Source organism: Platalea leucorodia (assembly GCF_965183815.1).
Source record: "Platalea leucorodia genome assembly, chromosome: 4".
In the NCBI taxonomy this organism is placed as follows: domain Eukaryota; kingdom Metazoa; phylum Chordata; class Aves; order Pelecaniformes; family Threskiornithidae; genus Platalea; species Platalea leucorodia.
Window position 1 is genome coordinate 77,343,871 of NC_138826.1, and position 17,749 is coordinate 77,361,619.

Genomic DNA, 17,749 nt, shown 5'->3' on the forward strand with positions numbered 1-17,749 from the left:
CCTGCAAATGCATTTTATTCTAGACAAGCCCATACAAACACCAACATGTATTTGTCATTTGCACTTACTTTTTTTTTTTTTTCAATCATTCATTTTAAACAACCAGTTTAAACATTCAGTTTAAACAACAGGAATTACTTCATACATTAGGAAGATTTGACTTCAAACTAGATGACTGCAAAATAATGCTCTGTAAGCTAGTGTTTGTTAGAAAATACGCTGTTTGCCATAGCAGTTTGCCTGTAAACATGTGAAAATAAGTTAAAGACAAGTTTGCTTTCATTTCGGAGAATTCTATTAGAATTGTTGGGCTGCCGTAATACAGCTTTAGTCGGAGGCGGTCCCGTTTGTCCGTGTAACGGTAACAGCGACTTGCAGATGCGCAAGGTGTGCCAGTGTTTTGTGTGCTGACCCAAACCTACCAAAAGAGCCACAACCACTTAATTATACTTCACATCACTTCGTGAGATCCACTCGATGGGTTACAAAGTCCCAGCATGACTTTAAATGGTTTACTAACAGAGTGACGCTGCTTAGGAGGCTTGAATAAAAGGCAAGAATCCTACTGCAGGCTAAAGCTACAGGGCCTGCTTCAACACATACACGTAATTTCTAGAACGCATTAAAGCTAGTGTAGCAAACAAGCAGTAGTACAAATGCGACCGATTTGCGTTTCCTCATCATATAAACACATATAGTGAAGATCACAGGATCAGACCCACGCAAACAGATTATATTTTACAGCTTTTCAAGCAGAAATGTTGGTTTAGGTTTGTTTTTTTTGTTTGTTTTTTTCTTCCTGCCTGTACAGAAGGTTACTGTTGAACAAAACTATCACAGTTCACTCAAATGCACTGCCAGCAAACGCCTGAAGTGGCACAGGACTGTGGAGGCATCTAACTGGAAAGAGTAATCTGCTCATGCCCCTCCTTTAATATTAATTAATTACTGTGCTTCTTTTAAAGATTAGGTTAAGAATGATTAAAAATCAAGCCCTTAAGTACAGGTATGCTAAGCTTAAGTGCTACTCGAGCCCCAGTCCACTCCTTCAGGACAGAGGCCAAGATAGGTTAGGGTTGGGGTGGGTTTTTTTTTCCCGTTAAAATTAAACTTACCACAATATATTGTGCCAGGCAGAGAACTGCTGAAAGTACTGCAACACTGTAGTGCAGTTTCCTGAACAAAGCCATACATTCCATCAAGTATAAAGTGTAAACTTAATAAGAGCAAGTGTAAGACTTGAATTAAAAAGAAAAAACAAAAAAAAGCCATCACAGTATGAGTTGGTGGCTGCCCTCGCTGATATGCAAGAGGTACAATTTGTGCAATCACACGGTAGGGAGGGGGCAGACCGGTAGGCAATGCGTTTTTGTCTTTGCTTTTCCCCACGTTAACAGGCGGCCTCGCTTCTGCCAAAGCACGGTCAGCGTTCGCCCATGCTGGCCGACCGTGTGCCGTGGGATTGCGCCTGGTACCAGCTTCTGGTAGCCACTGCACCCAAACCCGCCAGCTTTAGTATTGTTGTACTGCAGCCTCTGGGCTCTTCCAAAGCAGCGGCGCACGCTAATAAATGTTTCGAGTGCTCCGCTGCCTGGGAGCCCTGCATGGGCGTCCCCGGGTGGCGACAGCCCCAGCATAGGCTTCCTGCGCTAAACTTGGACCACCTGTGCCGGTCGCAGCCCGTGGCACCCTCGCCACTGCCAAGGCAGGGGACAGCTCTTCCCCCTCCTGTGGGCCACTGCGCTACGCCGCTCGCCTCCAGCGGTGGGACCCTCTGGAAACGCATCTCCGCCTCATCAACGCCTTACCTCAAACCGGAGGGCAGGCTGCAGCCTCAGTGCCTCCGTGCGACTGAAGCAGAGCCCACGGCAACAACAGATGTCAGCTTGGAAGCGGAGGGTAGGACCGCGCTGGCGCGGTAGCGGAGCCGGAGCCACGGCTGCTCCTCCGTGGCTTTGCACGGCAGCCGCTGCGCCAGCCGCGTCTCAGCAGCGTGGCCGCGTGCCTGCTTTCCAGCTGGGCTAGCTTTGGCCACCAATGCAAATGTAACGGAGCCCCTTCTCTGAAAATGACCGAGCCTCAAAACGCCCCCCAGCAGGACTAAGGCAGTTACCTCCCCCTGCAACCCTATCGCATTTATATCAAGCGGTTTCTCATACAGCGTCAGAGATTACACCAGCCCTCCTGTGCTTACGTGTTATTAAACTAACCCTCTTTTGACAAAGCCTTTGTGTGGACAACCTGAAAAAGAAAAAAAATGCTGGCTTTAGATTTGTGAGGCCCTTGTACCCGAATGGCGAGACTGGCCTGGACCGTCAGCACCGGTGCGTGGGCCGATCACGCACCTGAGCACAGGCTGGTGCACCGGAGCGCAGCCATCGCCAGCTGCTTCATCAGCTCACAACCGTGTTCCGATGCGGCGCAGCTGCACGGAGGTTTCATGTGTGAAGCTGCTCACGAGTGTTTCACAGCCGATTTAAGGATGGAAAGGTAGAAATGTAAACACAGACTGATGGCGGCCTCGTGCCTTTCTCCAAAAGCCGCCTCCTCCCCCCGCCCCGCCCAGTGGTTGGCTTCGCTTTGCACGTGGAGCTCCTAACCTGAGGAAGAGAGGTCCCGCCACGCGGCATTTGGACTTCAGCCCTCAGACCCACTCTTTCTGCTAAACACACTTGTACCAAGTGTCACTTTGGTGCTGGTTGTTTTTTTTTCCCCCGAACAGGAACCAGCGTACATTTGTCTGGAAGGAAGGAAACAAACTGCAGCTGACCCGTATTCTGAAGCCAGAACGCATCCTCGCAGTTTGCCAAGGCTGCTGAAAAAGGATGTGGCGAAGCATCAGTTTTCTCTCTTAAAAAAAGAGCTAAGCAACTCTCCACTTGCAGTGTGTTTTGTGCATCCCCTGCAAGCTTGTTTTTAAGTAAGCGGAAGGCTTACTTAGGCAGTATTTTTGAACCAAAAGGTACATGTGTTCAAGTACCTAAAAATGCTGGCCCTGCCAACGCTAGACTCGCTTTCGCTTTCACATGCCCATGTTTGAATATCTACCCCTCCCCGTACTTCATTCCCAAACGTAGATATTACTTGGAATGGTCAGAGTGAAGAAGAGTGTCCGTATGTTTCAAACCCTGTACATATAGTCAGTCAAAACAGTTTTGGGAGCAGTAGCGCTTATTTAACCCCCCCCACAGTGACGCTGTGAGTCAGTGCTCTGCTCAAAGCCATTTGCATTTTTTCTTTTCATCGAATAACTCTTTTACTTGCTGGAGCTGTTTCTGGACTTCTTCAAACCCCCGTTCTCGCTCGAGTTTGCTGACAATCTGTTAACAATTATCAAAAAAGAGAATCATTTTTTTAGTGCTTATTTTACTTGCTGTTTTTTAAAGCCTGCTTTTCAGCATTCCAACAACTACTGGCAGAAAAATCCATCTGAATGCCTCCCTCTACGTAAACATTCTCTTCTGACTTTAACACTCTATTTTCGTAGTTTTCCTTTCAAGTCATTATAATTACAGGGTTTGCAACACTTCCACAAAAGAATGACAGAGCCAAGCAAAAAGAAACCCAAACAAATCCAACACACGTTCATCTCTTGAAGTGTGAGGCAAGGCCAGCGCTCCAGTTTTACCCTAGCGCAGATCTGCAAATGGTATTTTCTTTCTCTTCCTCTGCCCTATAAACTGAGGGCAATGAACTGCCTCTCTTCCTCTAACTGGCCCACTTGGCACCGGCCCAGGTGATAGGAAGGAGCACTACCGCTGTCTGAAAACTCTTTGCTGGCAACTCTACAAAGCGACGGAGGTCTCGGCAGACAATGAATGAGGTTTAGCTGCTCCCGGTCAAAAGCCAGAGGGGGAAGAGCAGAGGGAGGGTTTCTTTCTAAGGATGGGGTAAGTAAGTTTAGCCAGGACTAGCTTCAAAAAAGCAAAAATGGGCACTAAGAGTAGAAAGTATTCTGAAGTCTCCTGTGTCAACAATTTTAATGAGCTTAATAAAGCACAGTGCCACTCTGAGTATCATGCCAAGCTGCTTTTAAGAGGCAAAGATTTGATGCCGAACCCAGGTAATTTGAGATGTGAGAGATCAGAAGCGGTAAGCTAGCTAACAGGTGACTGAGAGCTGGATGATTACAGCAAGCGCTGACGCTGTGCTGCTGGGGATGAAAGAGAGAAAGGTCTGGTTGCTGGGAGACCCAGACAACCTGCTGGAAGTGGTAACGAGGCCTTCAGGCAACACACCCCAGCTGGCTCTTCTCTGCGTCCCTGCGCAGGCACACGCAGCCTCTGTTAAGGATGCTGAGCAAAATGGAGTGGAGAAGCCTATCGTGCAAAGCGCAGGGCAGGGATTTTCTTACAAAGCAGCTTAGAGGTAGCCTGCGACTAAGTGTTTTCAGTTGAGAAAAGATTTCTTTTGTTAGCAATAGCAGGGACTGGAAGCTATAGCTTCTTTTCTTTAAGACTATTAGAGCAGAGGGTAAGAGGGCCACGATGGGAAAGGAGCAGACGCCTCTTGCTGTAAGGCTGAGTGTGCTCTGCTGAGGTGTTTGTACTGACTGTTAACTCGAGATCCCTGGTGCTACAGCCTAATCTGATTTCTGAATCTCCAGGGAAATGGAGCGCATGCACAGGAGTTGTGACAGGCATTAGCAGATACTCTGCAACCACCGTAAAACAAGAAGTCTAGACTATACAGGAACTTTCTCAAAACTGCAGGGAGAATTTTATTGCTACTGTCTCTGCGGTGACAGCAAAGGTGCATGTACAAACCTTGGGCCTGCGACCCCTCCGAGAGGACGCACTGCTCTGGCCCCGCACAGCTCAGCGGGAGGAGCAGCCTGGGCTGCGGGGCTGCCTCTGGAGCGGCACCCGGTCAGCCGCGCACCAGGCCAGCCCTCGGTTACTTTGTCAAGCCCAACTGTCAAGCCTGAGGTAGCAAGTTGACATTAAGGGGTTAAGCAGGAATAGAAGATGTGCTTACCTCATCATAATATTTCACTATGTATCTGTAGATTTCAGTCAAGGCCACTTTCTCATTAAATTCATTTTCATGTTTCTAAAATAGAAAGCAGTTCTGATCAGATAGTTCTCCTTTTTAAAAAACTTAACATGAAAGCAAATGAAGTTGCCGTTTCTCAGCCATACCTTAGATTCCTGAGTTAGAAATTCTTCAACCTCTGAAGTGGTCAATGGAGGCAGATCCCTGATGGCTTTATAGTACGCTTTCACCTCCTTCTTGTAGAGTGGAATGTCCTTAGCATAGAGAAGTTTATTTGTTGGTGCTTCCTTAAAAGAAAATATTTGAAGCCTTGTCAATTTTCACAGCACAGATTTCCTGAGGTTCCACCTCCACATAGTTAATTGCATCTAATTGTGTCTGTTCTCTGTGTGACTCATTTCTCTTTGCGGTGGTTATATGCAAGGAATCAAGGTTATGAAATAAAGATGAAGAAGAGACGCAGGACCTCAGTAACAGTGCATTGGGTTTCATGACAGTTGCCATATAGTTATTTCTATTGGCATCAGGAGTGATGAACATTTGTCCCTTAGATATATTTTTCTTTCTTACTTCCTCCTCACCACTCCCCAGACCTGAAAGATTGTGAAAGCCGAACCAAAGGCCTTGAAGCTGACAACGTATTTGCATACAGGATACAGCAGTGCTGTGGGAAGTTCCCCTAGGAAGCTTCCCCTCGGGTAACATGCCGGAGAGCCTTGCTAGATCCTGTCCTGCTGAAAGGAAAGCCAAGATACATAAAGCCACTGCATCAAAATGCCTCCTGAAAAGCCTAGGGGCAAGGAGGATATTTAAATATCTTAAGTCACTTCACTAAACACAAGAAAGGCCTTTGTGATTTAGGGAGTAGTTAGAATGGTTGTAAGATAAGGGGGCTCCGGGATAGTCCCATCTCAGACAACTGGGCCTTGGGAGAACAAATGCATGGAAGATAGGAAGTCACAAAAGAATGACAACAGCCTTGAAGGACACCGTTTAGGTGATCCTAGGACTGAGTTTGCGCAGAAGCAAAGGTCAGTCAGCGAACACAGTGAAGAAGACTACGAGCCTTCATCTGAAGACCCCCAAAGACCACTTGAAGACAACCACGGGAGACACTGCGCATGCGGATCGGACGTTTGCACATGTTAAGTTCCAGGAAATCTCATGTTTATGTAAATGATTTCTTGGAAATCCTGTGAATATGTAGGATTTTATAGTATATAATCTCTGAAAGTCTACCAAATCGGTGGAGCACTTATGGTGGAGAATCCCCAGTGCTGCCCAGCGCTGCAATAAAGGATACCTGCTTAATAGTAACTTCGTTGCTATCGAGTTTCATTTCAGGGACTCTCTGAATACTCCTTTTCTCCCTTGGGGAGATTCAGACTGTGAGGAGAAGCATCCGTGAATTTTTGTATCACTGGCAGAGGTTCCCCTAAAACTCTTCGGTCTCTACTACTCCCTTCGCTCAGGGGTTCGAGAGCATGGAGAGCTGACTGCCAGCCATGCACAGCCAAAGGGATATTTTTTATTTTTCCCCAGGGCTTCAACAACCCGGGTCAGCAGTGACCTACCAGGCAGCTTTAGGCTCAATCGAGGAAATAAATGCTGATGTTTGTGGTAGGAGCCGAAGCCCCACCTGGAAACCGTGTTTTCAGAATGTAAAAGTGGGGGCTGGTAGTTTCCTGTCACTGCTCTAGTTTAAATTCTGGGGAATAAATGACACAACCGTGTGATGTCTTGTCACTGCTGTTTCCACTGTGTGATGAAATGATTTAAATGGTTGTTTTCTAAGTGGCTAAAGAATGTTTTATGATAAAAGGCTAAAAATCATGAAAGTAAATACGTTTTAGTACTAAAAGGCCACAAGATATTTACTGCACTGCAAACCTTTATCAGGTTTCAGCATCCCTTTTCAAATGGTTAATGGGAGCTGTTGTATCAACAGTACTTCACAATGGATGTTAAGCATAGAAACCTAACAGACCATGCTCATTTGCAGGTTTTCCATCAAGTAAGTGATGTGATTAGTTTTAATTCATGACACTTCACTCCTAAAATAAGATGAATAAGCACATTATTTGTTATTTACCTTGAACAGATGAGCCATTGGTTCAGATCACACAGGAAATTACTCCATTATTATACACTTTTTTTTAGGCTAAAAAATCTCTAGCCTGTTTTTCTTGGTAGTGTGAGCCTGAACAAATGCTTCCTGCTTTGGTCCAAAGAAAAGGAAAATATCCTCAGGAAAAATGAAGTATTTCTGATCCCCAGGGTTCTGGACGCTGTACTAAAGAGCTTTTGAATGTAAGATTTCTGAACTTGTTACTCCACCAAACAATTTTGCATATAAAAAGGGAGCAGCTAATACATGTGAAAGGAACTGTTTCAAACTTCAGAGCTCTTTCAAGTATTCTTACAGCTCCCAGTAGCTTACTATGTGTGCTTTCTGCACATTGGTGTGTGGCAGACAAAATTTGGACTACTTATCAAATAACGCTAATACTTTTAAGACTTTTGGTTAAAAATTCTTTTAAACCTCATTAAAATCTTACAATTTCCACCCTCTTCCACATATTCTATAAACACACTGCGCAGAAACTAACTGCAGAGAGACAAGCAGCAGTTCACTATAAATATGGCATTCTAGTAGCTGTATCTGTCTACTCCAGTGAATTCTTCAAACTCATGTGAGATGGAAGCAACAAGGAATGGAAACCCAGCTTAATTAGGCCCCCACAGTTTTGCCCCCAATGTCAGCAGATCCAGGAGTTCATCCCCTAAATCATTATACAGTTGAAAAAGACATTGGTTGAGAAGTTAGCAGAAGACTGGAAGGGCAGCATTACCTTCCCCATGGTTTGTTCTGCTAGAGAAAAGGCATCCATGAAAGCTTGTGCGATTACAGACAAACAGCCGTCTATATGTGAAGTCTTCTTAATATCAAAGACGAATTGGGGATTCTTCAGTATGTTCACCCAGAAGCGGAGAGGAAGACTAGACAGAGAAAGAACAAGCATCTTTAACCACTCAGGCAGCACAACTGCTTTAAAATGGTAGTTCCATTGCACTGCACTCACGGAAAGAAGCACATTTCTGGGCTGCTTATTCATGTTAAAAAAGGAATCAGGGAATAAAGGCTACAGAGCAAACACATCAGTCAGTCACCTTTCCATCTTCAAATAATGCTCTCAACCTGCAGATACTCCTTTCTGAGCGTGAATTCAGTACGCAGACTTAGAAGTCCTGGAAGCTGTGATGGTTTGTATCGATATCCAATCGATACACTAAAATTACTGGGATCTACAAAGCCAAACCACATCTTCACCCAGACATGCCAAAATCTTGTTCTTCTGACCACAGGTGAGCTCTTCCACTTTTGCAACTACATTTTCGGAGAGTGCACGCACTCCTGCGCATATCGTATGGGCATACCTGTTGGTTTTCCATATATGGACCACATCAGGGTCAGTAATTTTTTTGCTCTCAGCCTGGGCATCCAGAAAGTCAAAAAAGTACTTGATGGCAACAGGTGCTTTATTGTTGGGTAAACTCCAAATGCTCCTGAAAAGCTTTTCAACAACTGAATGAATTGCAACCTGAAAAGTAAGAAAATGAACAGTGCTATTATTACACAAGAAAAGGATTTCTTGTCTCGGAGAGCTGAGCATGCCCCAAAGCAACCACACACAGAAACTACAACACGTTTGTGGCAAACATCTAGGCCACAGGTTATTGGCAAACAAGACAGTCAATAACAAAAACGAAACTGCAAATACACCACAATGAGCTGCTTTCAAATGTCATGTGTCCTATCACTTTACCGACAGGAGAACTGTGGTGAACTTTGTGATAAATCGTAGGTGGACGGAATCACTCATTCCAACAAAGACAACATCAACTCTTCGGATACTGTTGGCACCGTTGCTAAAGGCGTTTGGAACTTGTGACTGGAAGCAAGAGGGAGGTGAGCAAAAGGAGTTTAACCAGTTTTCTAGGGCACTGGTCTTCATGGTGCCATCTGCGACACATGTTGAACACATGCTCATTAGCACTCCACAGCCAAGCGACTGTGGCGCTTGATCTAATTCTAGGATAACAGCTTTGAGTGGCATACGAAGACACTAATATTAGAGAGAAGAACTGAAAACTGTGTGTTTCTGATCCAGAGGTGAAACTGCTTGGCTCACACAAAAGCAAGGGCTTGGTTGCTGATGGACTCACTGACATCATAAGTAGAGGCAAACAAAGCAAAACACTGTTTTGTGCTTTTTTTTCTTCACATCTGTTCTGAAGCTCAGTTCAGCCCAATCTTCTCTCCACAAGAAGGATTTAAGTGTATCCCAGGGCCTTGGTGCGCTACTGGCCAGTTCATTTCATGTGGCAAACTCTGTAATTGTGTCTGTGTGCGGGTATGGGGGAAGAGAAAGAGAGGGAGAGAGAGGTGGTTCGATGCAATTTCCTTTAGCGCACGGCACATCATGGGTGGAATTTCACAGTGAAGGATATCACAGCACTGTTATTCAGAGCACTATCCTACTTTGGATAAGGAGATGATTAATTTAAAGCCCTTTAAAAGCACCATTTCTTAAGAGCCTGATCTTTCCTTTTGTACTTCAGTCTTCCACCATAAGATACTACTGGTTTACTCCAGCAGTTCCTAAGGGCTTATGTTAGCTTCCACAGCTAATGAGAAATGACCAGTCTTCACTCTCACTTTGGGCAGTGTCCCAAATTACTTCAGATGCTATCAACAATCTAATTAAATAATGATTGATAGATTTTTAAATGCAACGCGGCCATAATCATCATCCCTTCAGGCCTCTTGTATTGCACAGCTCTCAGTGCTGCGCACTGATTAATATTTTAAGTAATATGCTGTTGCAAAGAGTTTTATAACCCTTTTGAGTAAATCAGAAACAAGATGACATTACCGGAGGGAGAGAGCAGGGCTTATTCCTAAGGAATGAGCCTTGTATAAATTAGGTAATCGTATTATAAATCCTAAGGACCTTGTTTTCAAAATTAATCTAGTTATTTTGGATGCTTAATTTGAGACTCTAAAAAATGATACCATTTCACAGGCAGTATTTTGTGAAACTCAGGCCTTGGAAGTTGTCTCTAAGCTGGGCAAACTCTAGTAGAGAGTGAGGAGATTGTTGACTGAAAGCTGTCTCTCCAGAAGAGATCATTCTCACTCTATGGGACTCAGTAGCAAAACTCACTTTCTATAAGCTCAATAACTACCCTTTTTCTTTAACCCGAGGAAAAAGGTTGTGCTTACTGAGGAGATAGAGAGTGCGAGTAATAGACAATTTTAGAACCCTAGCACTAGGAAACCTGCAATGTGTCCGTCATTGCAAATGGTCATAATCCACAGCTAGCACAGTGAGTTTTATAGGCTACCTTTTTATTTAACATTTGACACACATACAGGAAGTCTGCGTAATTTCTGCTTTAATTTCTATTTCTGTTGTGCCAAACTAGCCAAGCCTAACATCAGCCCTCCCCCAAAACAAGGCCTTTACAGTTTACCTTCGTTGACAGAAGCTTTGTCAGATACATTTCTTTCACTTTGAATTTTTGCTTTCCTTTGTGACCTGCTCCTTTCACATCTTTGTTTGCTTCGGAGTCTGGTAAAATCTGTCGCGAAGAGATTAGAGAGATTACACAGATACAAATACAGCTCAGTAATAAATCCACCACTTAACAGTGTAATGACTGAACTCACCAAATGACAGTGTTCATCCGAGTAGTCCACATCTAAACAACAGAAGGCAGAGAGCAAACAGGCATTAATGAAACGCACAGCTACAAACTTGTGAATTCTGCTGGGCTCTGGGCTGTGCAGCGGGGTGCACGCCAGGATGCTGAGCAAGCAGGCTCGGCGTCACGCTTTCCTGCCTGCAGCGTGGGGGAAGCCTCTGAGAAACGCACAGCTCCTGGCTCACCTCCCCAGTGCCAACCTGTAGCTCGGACCACTAAGCTAGGGCATCATCACCTGCTGCTGGGGTAAGGTGGCAGCAAATCACGACTCCTCTGAAAGGAGGACAACAGACAGCAGATGAGGTGACTGCATTGGTTTTGTCTCTAGGGCTACTCAGTGCAGGCGGGCCGGGGTCAGGCTTGAAAGCAGTGGCTGAGAACAGACAACTGAAAGCAATGGCTGAGAACAGGCAACTCCTTCTTGCTGCGGGAGAGAGCAATGCCAACCCAGTGACTTGCACCTCAGGGACACATCTCTCCTAACTTTCAATGCCCACTTTGACGGTGAATCACACCCTAGGAGTGTCTGTTTCTCCCCAGGGGCTACAGAAAGTCCACCTCCCCTGAGCCACCAGCTGGGCTGGAGCAACCTGCATCACAGGGGTAGGTGAGATGAACTAATCCCTTGCAAGTACCCTTTAACTCCTGACCTGCTGTTGACACAGCCAAGTCAGAGCTTTTAGAAACACAGTCAAGAGAATAAGGAAAATTCCCAAACTGCATTTTTTTGTTATGCCTGTCTCCGGACAGTGCACTACTATGTCCGGGATGCACAATGCCGGGCACTGGAGCAAGGCACATTCCCTGTGTTGTTCTCACCAGTCAGCACTTTGTGTCACCTGGGCTTCCCTGCCCTGCTTTTCCTGTCCTTCATTTTCTGAGGACTATAAGTCCTTCTGTCCTTCTTTCCTTTGCCTTCTTCCCTCCTCCTAGGCCCACTGTGCCTGCCAGAGGCCCAGAGCCAGGGTAACATGGCTCTTCATTTGGCTCAGCTGTATCAAAGTGCCAATTTTTCTGACCTCCTATTGACCAAGATACAACCTGTCATAGCTCAGCTCTCTGCGTTCCCAGCCCATTCTCCACAAAAGATTAACTACATTGCAGTTCCTTTGTTACCTGATTGGGTATTTGCCTTCTTTTTAAACACTTTTATGGTTGCTCCATTTGAAATCTGAAAGCAAAAACAAACATATTATGCTGAAACAAGTGTCTAGAATTCGCAAAACCCTCAGTTTCATTTCCTCCGTCCTTAAGTCCGTGGCAGCGCAGGAGCGTGCCAGCCCACTTCGTTCTCACCACGGTGTGCACGGCTCTCAGCAGGCAGCCAGGGCTGGGCTTTCAGGCATGGGCAGCAGCTGCAGTTTGCTAGCCTTACCCGGCAAGGTGGGAAGGCAGCTCTTCCAACAAACCGGCCTTTAAGACCTCGTCCTTTCTTTGATTTTTCTGGTTCAGCCCCTATTTGGACATTTTCATTTTCATGTACTGCTTTGTGCTGCTTCTTGCACCCATCTTTCTACAGATTGCCCAGGCTGAATTCTCCGGCTCCGGTGCAATAGGATCTTACAGGAAGGTGAGGCAGGGAGGGGAACGCAAGGACGTTTTCTCTTCTGGTCCCCCTCCTTCCAGCTCAGTCCATTCCCCTCTATGGAGGGGCCATGTTGAGGGTCTAGCCTGGTGCTCCCAAGAACTATTTTCAAACTGAGCAAAATATTTACGCCCCATGGACCGTAAAGTCAAGATCCATACCTAGGTACCTTGGGATTTCTAGGAAAAATCTTCCCCCCTCCCTCCCTGAATTTATAGTGCTGCCAGGACGGTAACTATTATCTTTAAAAGAAACTGGCAAGTCATGTTTTTATTGTCAAAGAATAACTCGAAAACAGCTCTCACTGAGAACTACACCACTGCTCTGCTGTCAAATGTTGGGTCTTGCCAAGTGCTAGTGTATTTCGCTCTATAATTACAAAAACAACTGGCCAGTTCTAGGAAGGGATGTCTGCCAAAATAATTTAAGTGTTTTTTAAACCTTGGCAGCCAGCCTGGTGTGAGAAACCAGTTTAAACATTAAGATACTCTATCAAAAGCTCTGTCTTGCGCCAAAGAAATCTGCACTAACACTTGGTCCTGGAAAGTAAATCCAATCTATTTTATAAGTATGATTTTTTGCAGGGTTTCCATTTATCATACAGCGTGTCAGAGCTCTTTCAGATAACACAGAGCACTTTAAAACCACACTACAAGTGGGAATATGCTCGAAGGCTAGCTTGCGAGGTGACACAAACACCCAGACAGTCCTCCTACTTGGCCCTGAAGGTAGGTAAACAGGAACAGGGCTACCCAGCAGCTTACCCCCTCCCAGAGCGGCGCAGGCAATACGCTGCCTCCACTTCCTCTCCGAGAAGCAGGAGAGCAGCTCAACGCTGAAATGTGTTGGCTCCTGTCCTGAGGGAGACGGGCAGAGCTCGGAGGGAGAACCATGCCTTCCTCCGGGAACCAGAGGTGTTGGTACAGTGCAGGCATGGTCCAAGCCCCCACTTCAGGTTTTATTTCTGGGACAAATGATGCTTTTAGCATTGAATGGAACATGCTTTCCCTTCTTTATCATTATTGCAGCAGCCATACTTGCTGTTTCTTTCAGTGTGATCCAATAAAAACAAACAAACAAACAAAAGCCCTTCTTTTTGTGTCCTGCTGCCTAAATCACTTTTCATGGTGGGCTGCTCCCACGGGCACTGCAAAACATCTTTACTTTGTCAGGTGCGTTACTGAGGGGGACAAACAGGGAGAGGGGAGATCTGTTCAGATCCACATAACATGGAGTACATCCGCTTTGCAAAACAGAAGATATAGTAGTGCGGCTCTACATCTCTTCCTTGTTCGCCAGGCCTCCTGTCCTCCCTATAACCCAGTTCTTGTCAGTGAGGTCCCTGGATCACACATTCAGATTCACTCTCTGGGGCTGTGCCTGCTCCTGGAATGTGCGATGCTGCCGCAGGTTGAGAAATTGGAGATCTGTGACTGGACAGCAGATATGAAAGTGGTTCTCTAGCTCTCTTCTTGCGTGGAAAATAGGACATCATGACAATCAGCAACTTTCTTGTCAAGGCCTGTGGTTATTCTCGTGCAAACCATAGTGCAGACCTCATAAATAATCACATCAATAACCCTACTAGGACCAAAAAATTAGAGCAAAAGGAACACACAAGTCAGAGACACATGGAAGTCTAATAAGAGTACAGTGGATTTTTTTTTCCCTTCAGAAACACCACACAAAAATGCAAACATCCTCTACTTGCACATTTTAAAAATCAGCGTAGAAGCTAGGCTTGCTTTTTCAAGAGTGATCGATGATTCTGGGACCTTTACACGCAACCCTCATGCTCCAGTACCTGAAAAAGATTTGACGGTACTTCCCAGTTTCAAAAATCTGGTTACTTTCTAGCATTTAAGGCTGGTGAACACAAAGAAAAATTCAGGCTCGCCACAAAACTCTAGGCACTGTTGAAATGTAAGTTGGAATTCCTCAGGCGATGTTACTACCCTCACACTGTGTATGCAATGTTCCTTTTTCTTGCTAACTAGACACCTTTACATTCCTTTTCGCATTAATACGTATCCAAGAAAATAAACTAGATATGCTAATGGCTAGTACTTGCCACTAAGCCACTGCCTAAAATGCCACTAAGCTTCTGCTAAAATGTACATTATTTTGTCAGTATCAGAAAAAGTGAACTAAAATATCTAACAGAGATACACAGCACAATTTCCATAAGGCAGCTGCTAAGCTATAATTAGTGTAGTTACATCTTTGCAAAAACAACTGAACCTCCAGCCTAACTTCCATTTGTCTGCAGAAACCTCAGATGAAAACAAGGGCTGGGACAAAGATACCCAGGGATGACAGTGACCAACCGGAGCAGACTTATTTGCCATGAGGTATGGCACCCACGAACCACGGCACGCCATGAGCTCAGGAAGTGCAAAAAGCTGCCAGGTAAAATCAGGGAGCACTTGCAATAGCTGCCTGTAGCAAAGAGGGTGAGTACTATCACATTAGACAGAAGTTCAGCTATCTAATCAGACTCAAATCTGTGTTGACCTTTGCTGCATAGACTCTGACTGCAACGCTACAATGTCCTAATTTCTACAAAATCTTTACAAGTGGAGTGGAGGAAGTCTCACATTAATCTAGAGACAAGATTCAAGAGAGCCACCAGAAAAGCTGTATTTAAGACACTGGCTGGTGACTCAGGACATCTGGGTTCACGGCTGCCTCTCCAGGAGGTAAGGAGCAACAAACGCCTACAGAAATCTGTAAAGTGACTGCAAATGAGCTTGCTCCAGATCCGTGCAGCCTTGTGCTGTGCCCAAGCTACAAACAGTCCTGCTAGGAGTCCTTGCTCCTGTCTGTGGACAGCACTGTATTTGCTCATGCAGGCAGAAACGTGTTCAGGGCTGGCTCAGGTTTCTCAGCACCATACTGCATTGCATGGCACAGACCTACACTCACCAGCAAAACTTCTAAATAAATAAAAATTTACTATCACATTAAGAGCCAGACTTTCAAATTCAACAGCGAGGCATGAAGAAAGCTCATGAAAAACACCCAGCATACTAACCTCATTTCCAAAAATCTATCTGTAAGCATCCAAATGTGAGCTACCATATCACCTGAGGCCAATCATCTGTTGCACATTTTACCCCAGCCTCTCACCTCTATTTTGACTAGTGTCAGTGGAGACTTCTTAGCCAGGCAATGCTGCTTGCTATGATTTCGCAACATGCTACACCCAGAAGGGCTCTGCCACCAGTTGCAGCCTTGTATGTTGTTGCAATGACGGACAGATTACTGCAGCATTGAAAACAACTGGTTTACAGGTGGAATTGGCAGTGGAGGGGCTGGCGACAGTAGATGGAAGCAGAAACAGAGAGAATAAGGGAAGGAGACTGACACAGGAGGTCTCAAGAGAAGAGCGAGCAAACTCATCAGTCCTTTTTATTCTCTCAATGAGCTTTCACAAGTATCACTACCGCCTGTTCAGATAATCAAAATATGAGGTGGAAAGAGGTAAACAATTGCTCATGGTGCAACAAAAACTCAGCAGCAGAGACTAGAAAAGACTCAAGGCAATGTTTGTAGCTCAAATCAGATGCTGTTTTAACTGAAAAGCTCAACAGAAGTAACAGTTTACCTGGTATGCTTGAAGCAAGCAACCCCGCAACAAGCAAACCTCTGAAAAGTAACAGGAAACATAGGACTCATTGGCAAGAGAGTTGTGTGCCACACATTTCTTTCCTTCTGTTGATGATGCTCAGCTATCTCTTCAAGATTTTGATCAATCAAGATACTTCTGTGCAGACAGCATTTCGGAGTTGAGGAGAAACTGCTTCTCGATTCATTGGTATGGCTTCCGTGCTTACCTCATAATGACCGATGGTATTTAGCTTCCTTATCCCGTCCTCCATCACTTCTGAGGAACCATCAATATCTAACAATTCTCTTTGCTGCTCCTCAGACACAAGTCCTGCAGTATGACAGCAACAGAAAACAATTACAACCCAATGGCATTCTCACTGTACAGATGTTTGTAAAGAAAAACAACACCTCATTATTTTTGGACCAGTGGCTCCCAACTGAACTGTTTCTCTCTGTCCTTGTGCTAGGTCACATGAGAGTGGCTTTGCACTCCCACACGACAGATTCCTTTTCTGAGGTGACAGCCTGGGTGGCTTCCACTACCGCAGGCTATTGGTGCTTCACTTTGTGTTGGTCAAGGCCAAGTTTTTGGAGGTGCTATTGTTGCACAAGCATGCCCTGCTGTTATGGCCACGTTGGGACTGGAAGAAAGGTTTCACAAGCCACTTCTAAGAGATCACTAAAATGAGCTGTACAAGACTGACATAGTATTTGTGAAGGGTGGTCAGGCACAGGTGGTGGATATAAACATCAGATATGAAAGTAAATTAACATCACTTGCCGACATAGTGTCTGAGAAGGTGAGGAAATATCAACATCTTAGGGAGCAAGTCCGGGAGGTGACAAACGCCAACAATGTAGAGTTTGTTAGATTTCCTGTTGAAGCACATGGGAAGTGGTATGGTGGCAACTACAGGCTTTTATCTGACCCTGGGCTCTTGAAAACCCGACAAGAAAAGGTGGGTCGACTCATCTGCTGGAACGGCCTTATTTACATCTGTATTATACCTATCTTTGTGAGTCACATGCGAACTATTACATAAACCTAATCTGACTGTAAATAAACTATATTTGTGGATTCTCCTGATCAAGGGAAATGTAGGCCTGTTGGAAGGAAGGGCGGTAGGAGGGATCGTAGGTAGGGACTAAAGTACTTGGTAATCATGACACGTCATCTTGTCTGCTGACAAAATTTATCAACCGTCTGTACTTAGGTAGACAAGCCACCTTACTTAACCCACAAAAGGAACATATAAATTATACATGTTCAATAAATAATATGTGTTTGTTAACTGCATGCTGAAGTCCTTGCAGAAGCAAAGGAGACGTAGTTCCAGTGTTCTAACTGGCAGCATAAATGATCTAGTATTTCCCTAGAAATTCCTTATAAAAGCTATGTTCTGCCTAAGTGCTAAAAAAAAAAAATCAAAGCCAAAGGTAGGAATTCCTAACAAGAAAACTCCACAGACAGACCAGTGAACTCCATGAAAATATAACACGGTGACACTCTCTTACCAAGACCAATTTCATCCAGCTTAAGACCATAGAGAAAGCCATTCTTATTAAAGAAAGCCTGAAGGCTCTTCTCCTTGGCTTGGCCTATGCTGTCACAGTCCAGAACGTTAACTTGGATAGTTTGACAGGCATCTCCACTCTCGTTTTCTGGGATTTCTTCAAAGATAACGTTCACTGTCTGGGGAAAGAAACACAAGTTATTCTGACTTACAGGGAACACCTGGCATGGGAAACCTACAAAGTCCTGACAGCAAACCTGAGAGACTTTCAGCA

The 17,749-nt window shown here is 45.0% G+C and overlaps 1 protein-coding gene across 2 annotated transcripts in view; it reads right to left on the reverse strand.

Moving 5' to 3' along the window:
- Positions 1-208: 208 nt before the first annotated feature.
- The window catches only part of PLXNC1 (plexin C1), a gene marked incomplete at its 5' end in the record, with an annotated part of 72,797 nt that continues 55,256 nt past the window's right edge, over positions 209-17,749 (reverse strand). The window contains 11 exons of one of the 2 annotated variants that reach the window (XR_014227884.1): positions 209-2,241; positions 2,346-3,320; positions 4,978-5,052; positions 5,142-5,282; positions 7,848-7,995; positions 8,434-8,597; positions 10,534-10,641; positions 10,730-10,761; positions 11,881-11,935; positions 16,186-16,289; positions 17,477-17,654. Coding sequence is in view for 1 of the 2 variants with exons in the window: in XM_082309094.1 (XP_082165220.1) it covers positions 3,216-3,320; positions 4,978-5,052; positions 5,142-5,282; positions 7,848-7,995; positions 8,434-8,597; positions 10,534-10,641; positions 10,730-10,761; positions 11,881-11,935; positions 16,186-16,289; positions 17,477-17,654 (1,110 nt within the window). Of the gene's footprint in view, positions 3,321-4,977; positions 5,053-5,141; positions 5,283-7,847; positions 7,996-8,433; positions 8,598-10,533; positions 10,642-10,729; positions 10,762-11,880; positions 11,936-16,185; positions 16,290-17,476; positions 17,655-17,749 lie in introns of both variants that reach the window. The other variant, XM_082309094.1, reaches the window with a different exon arrangement.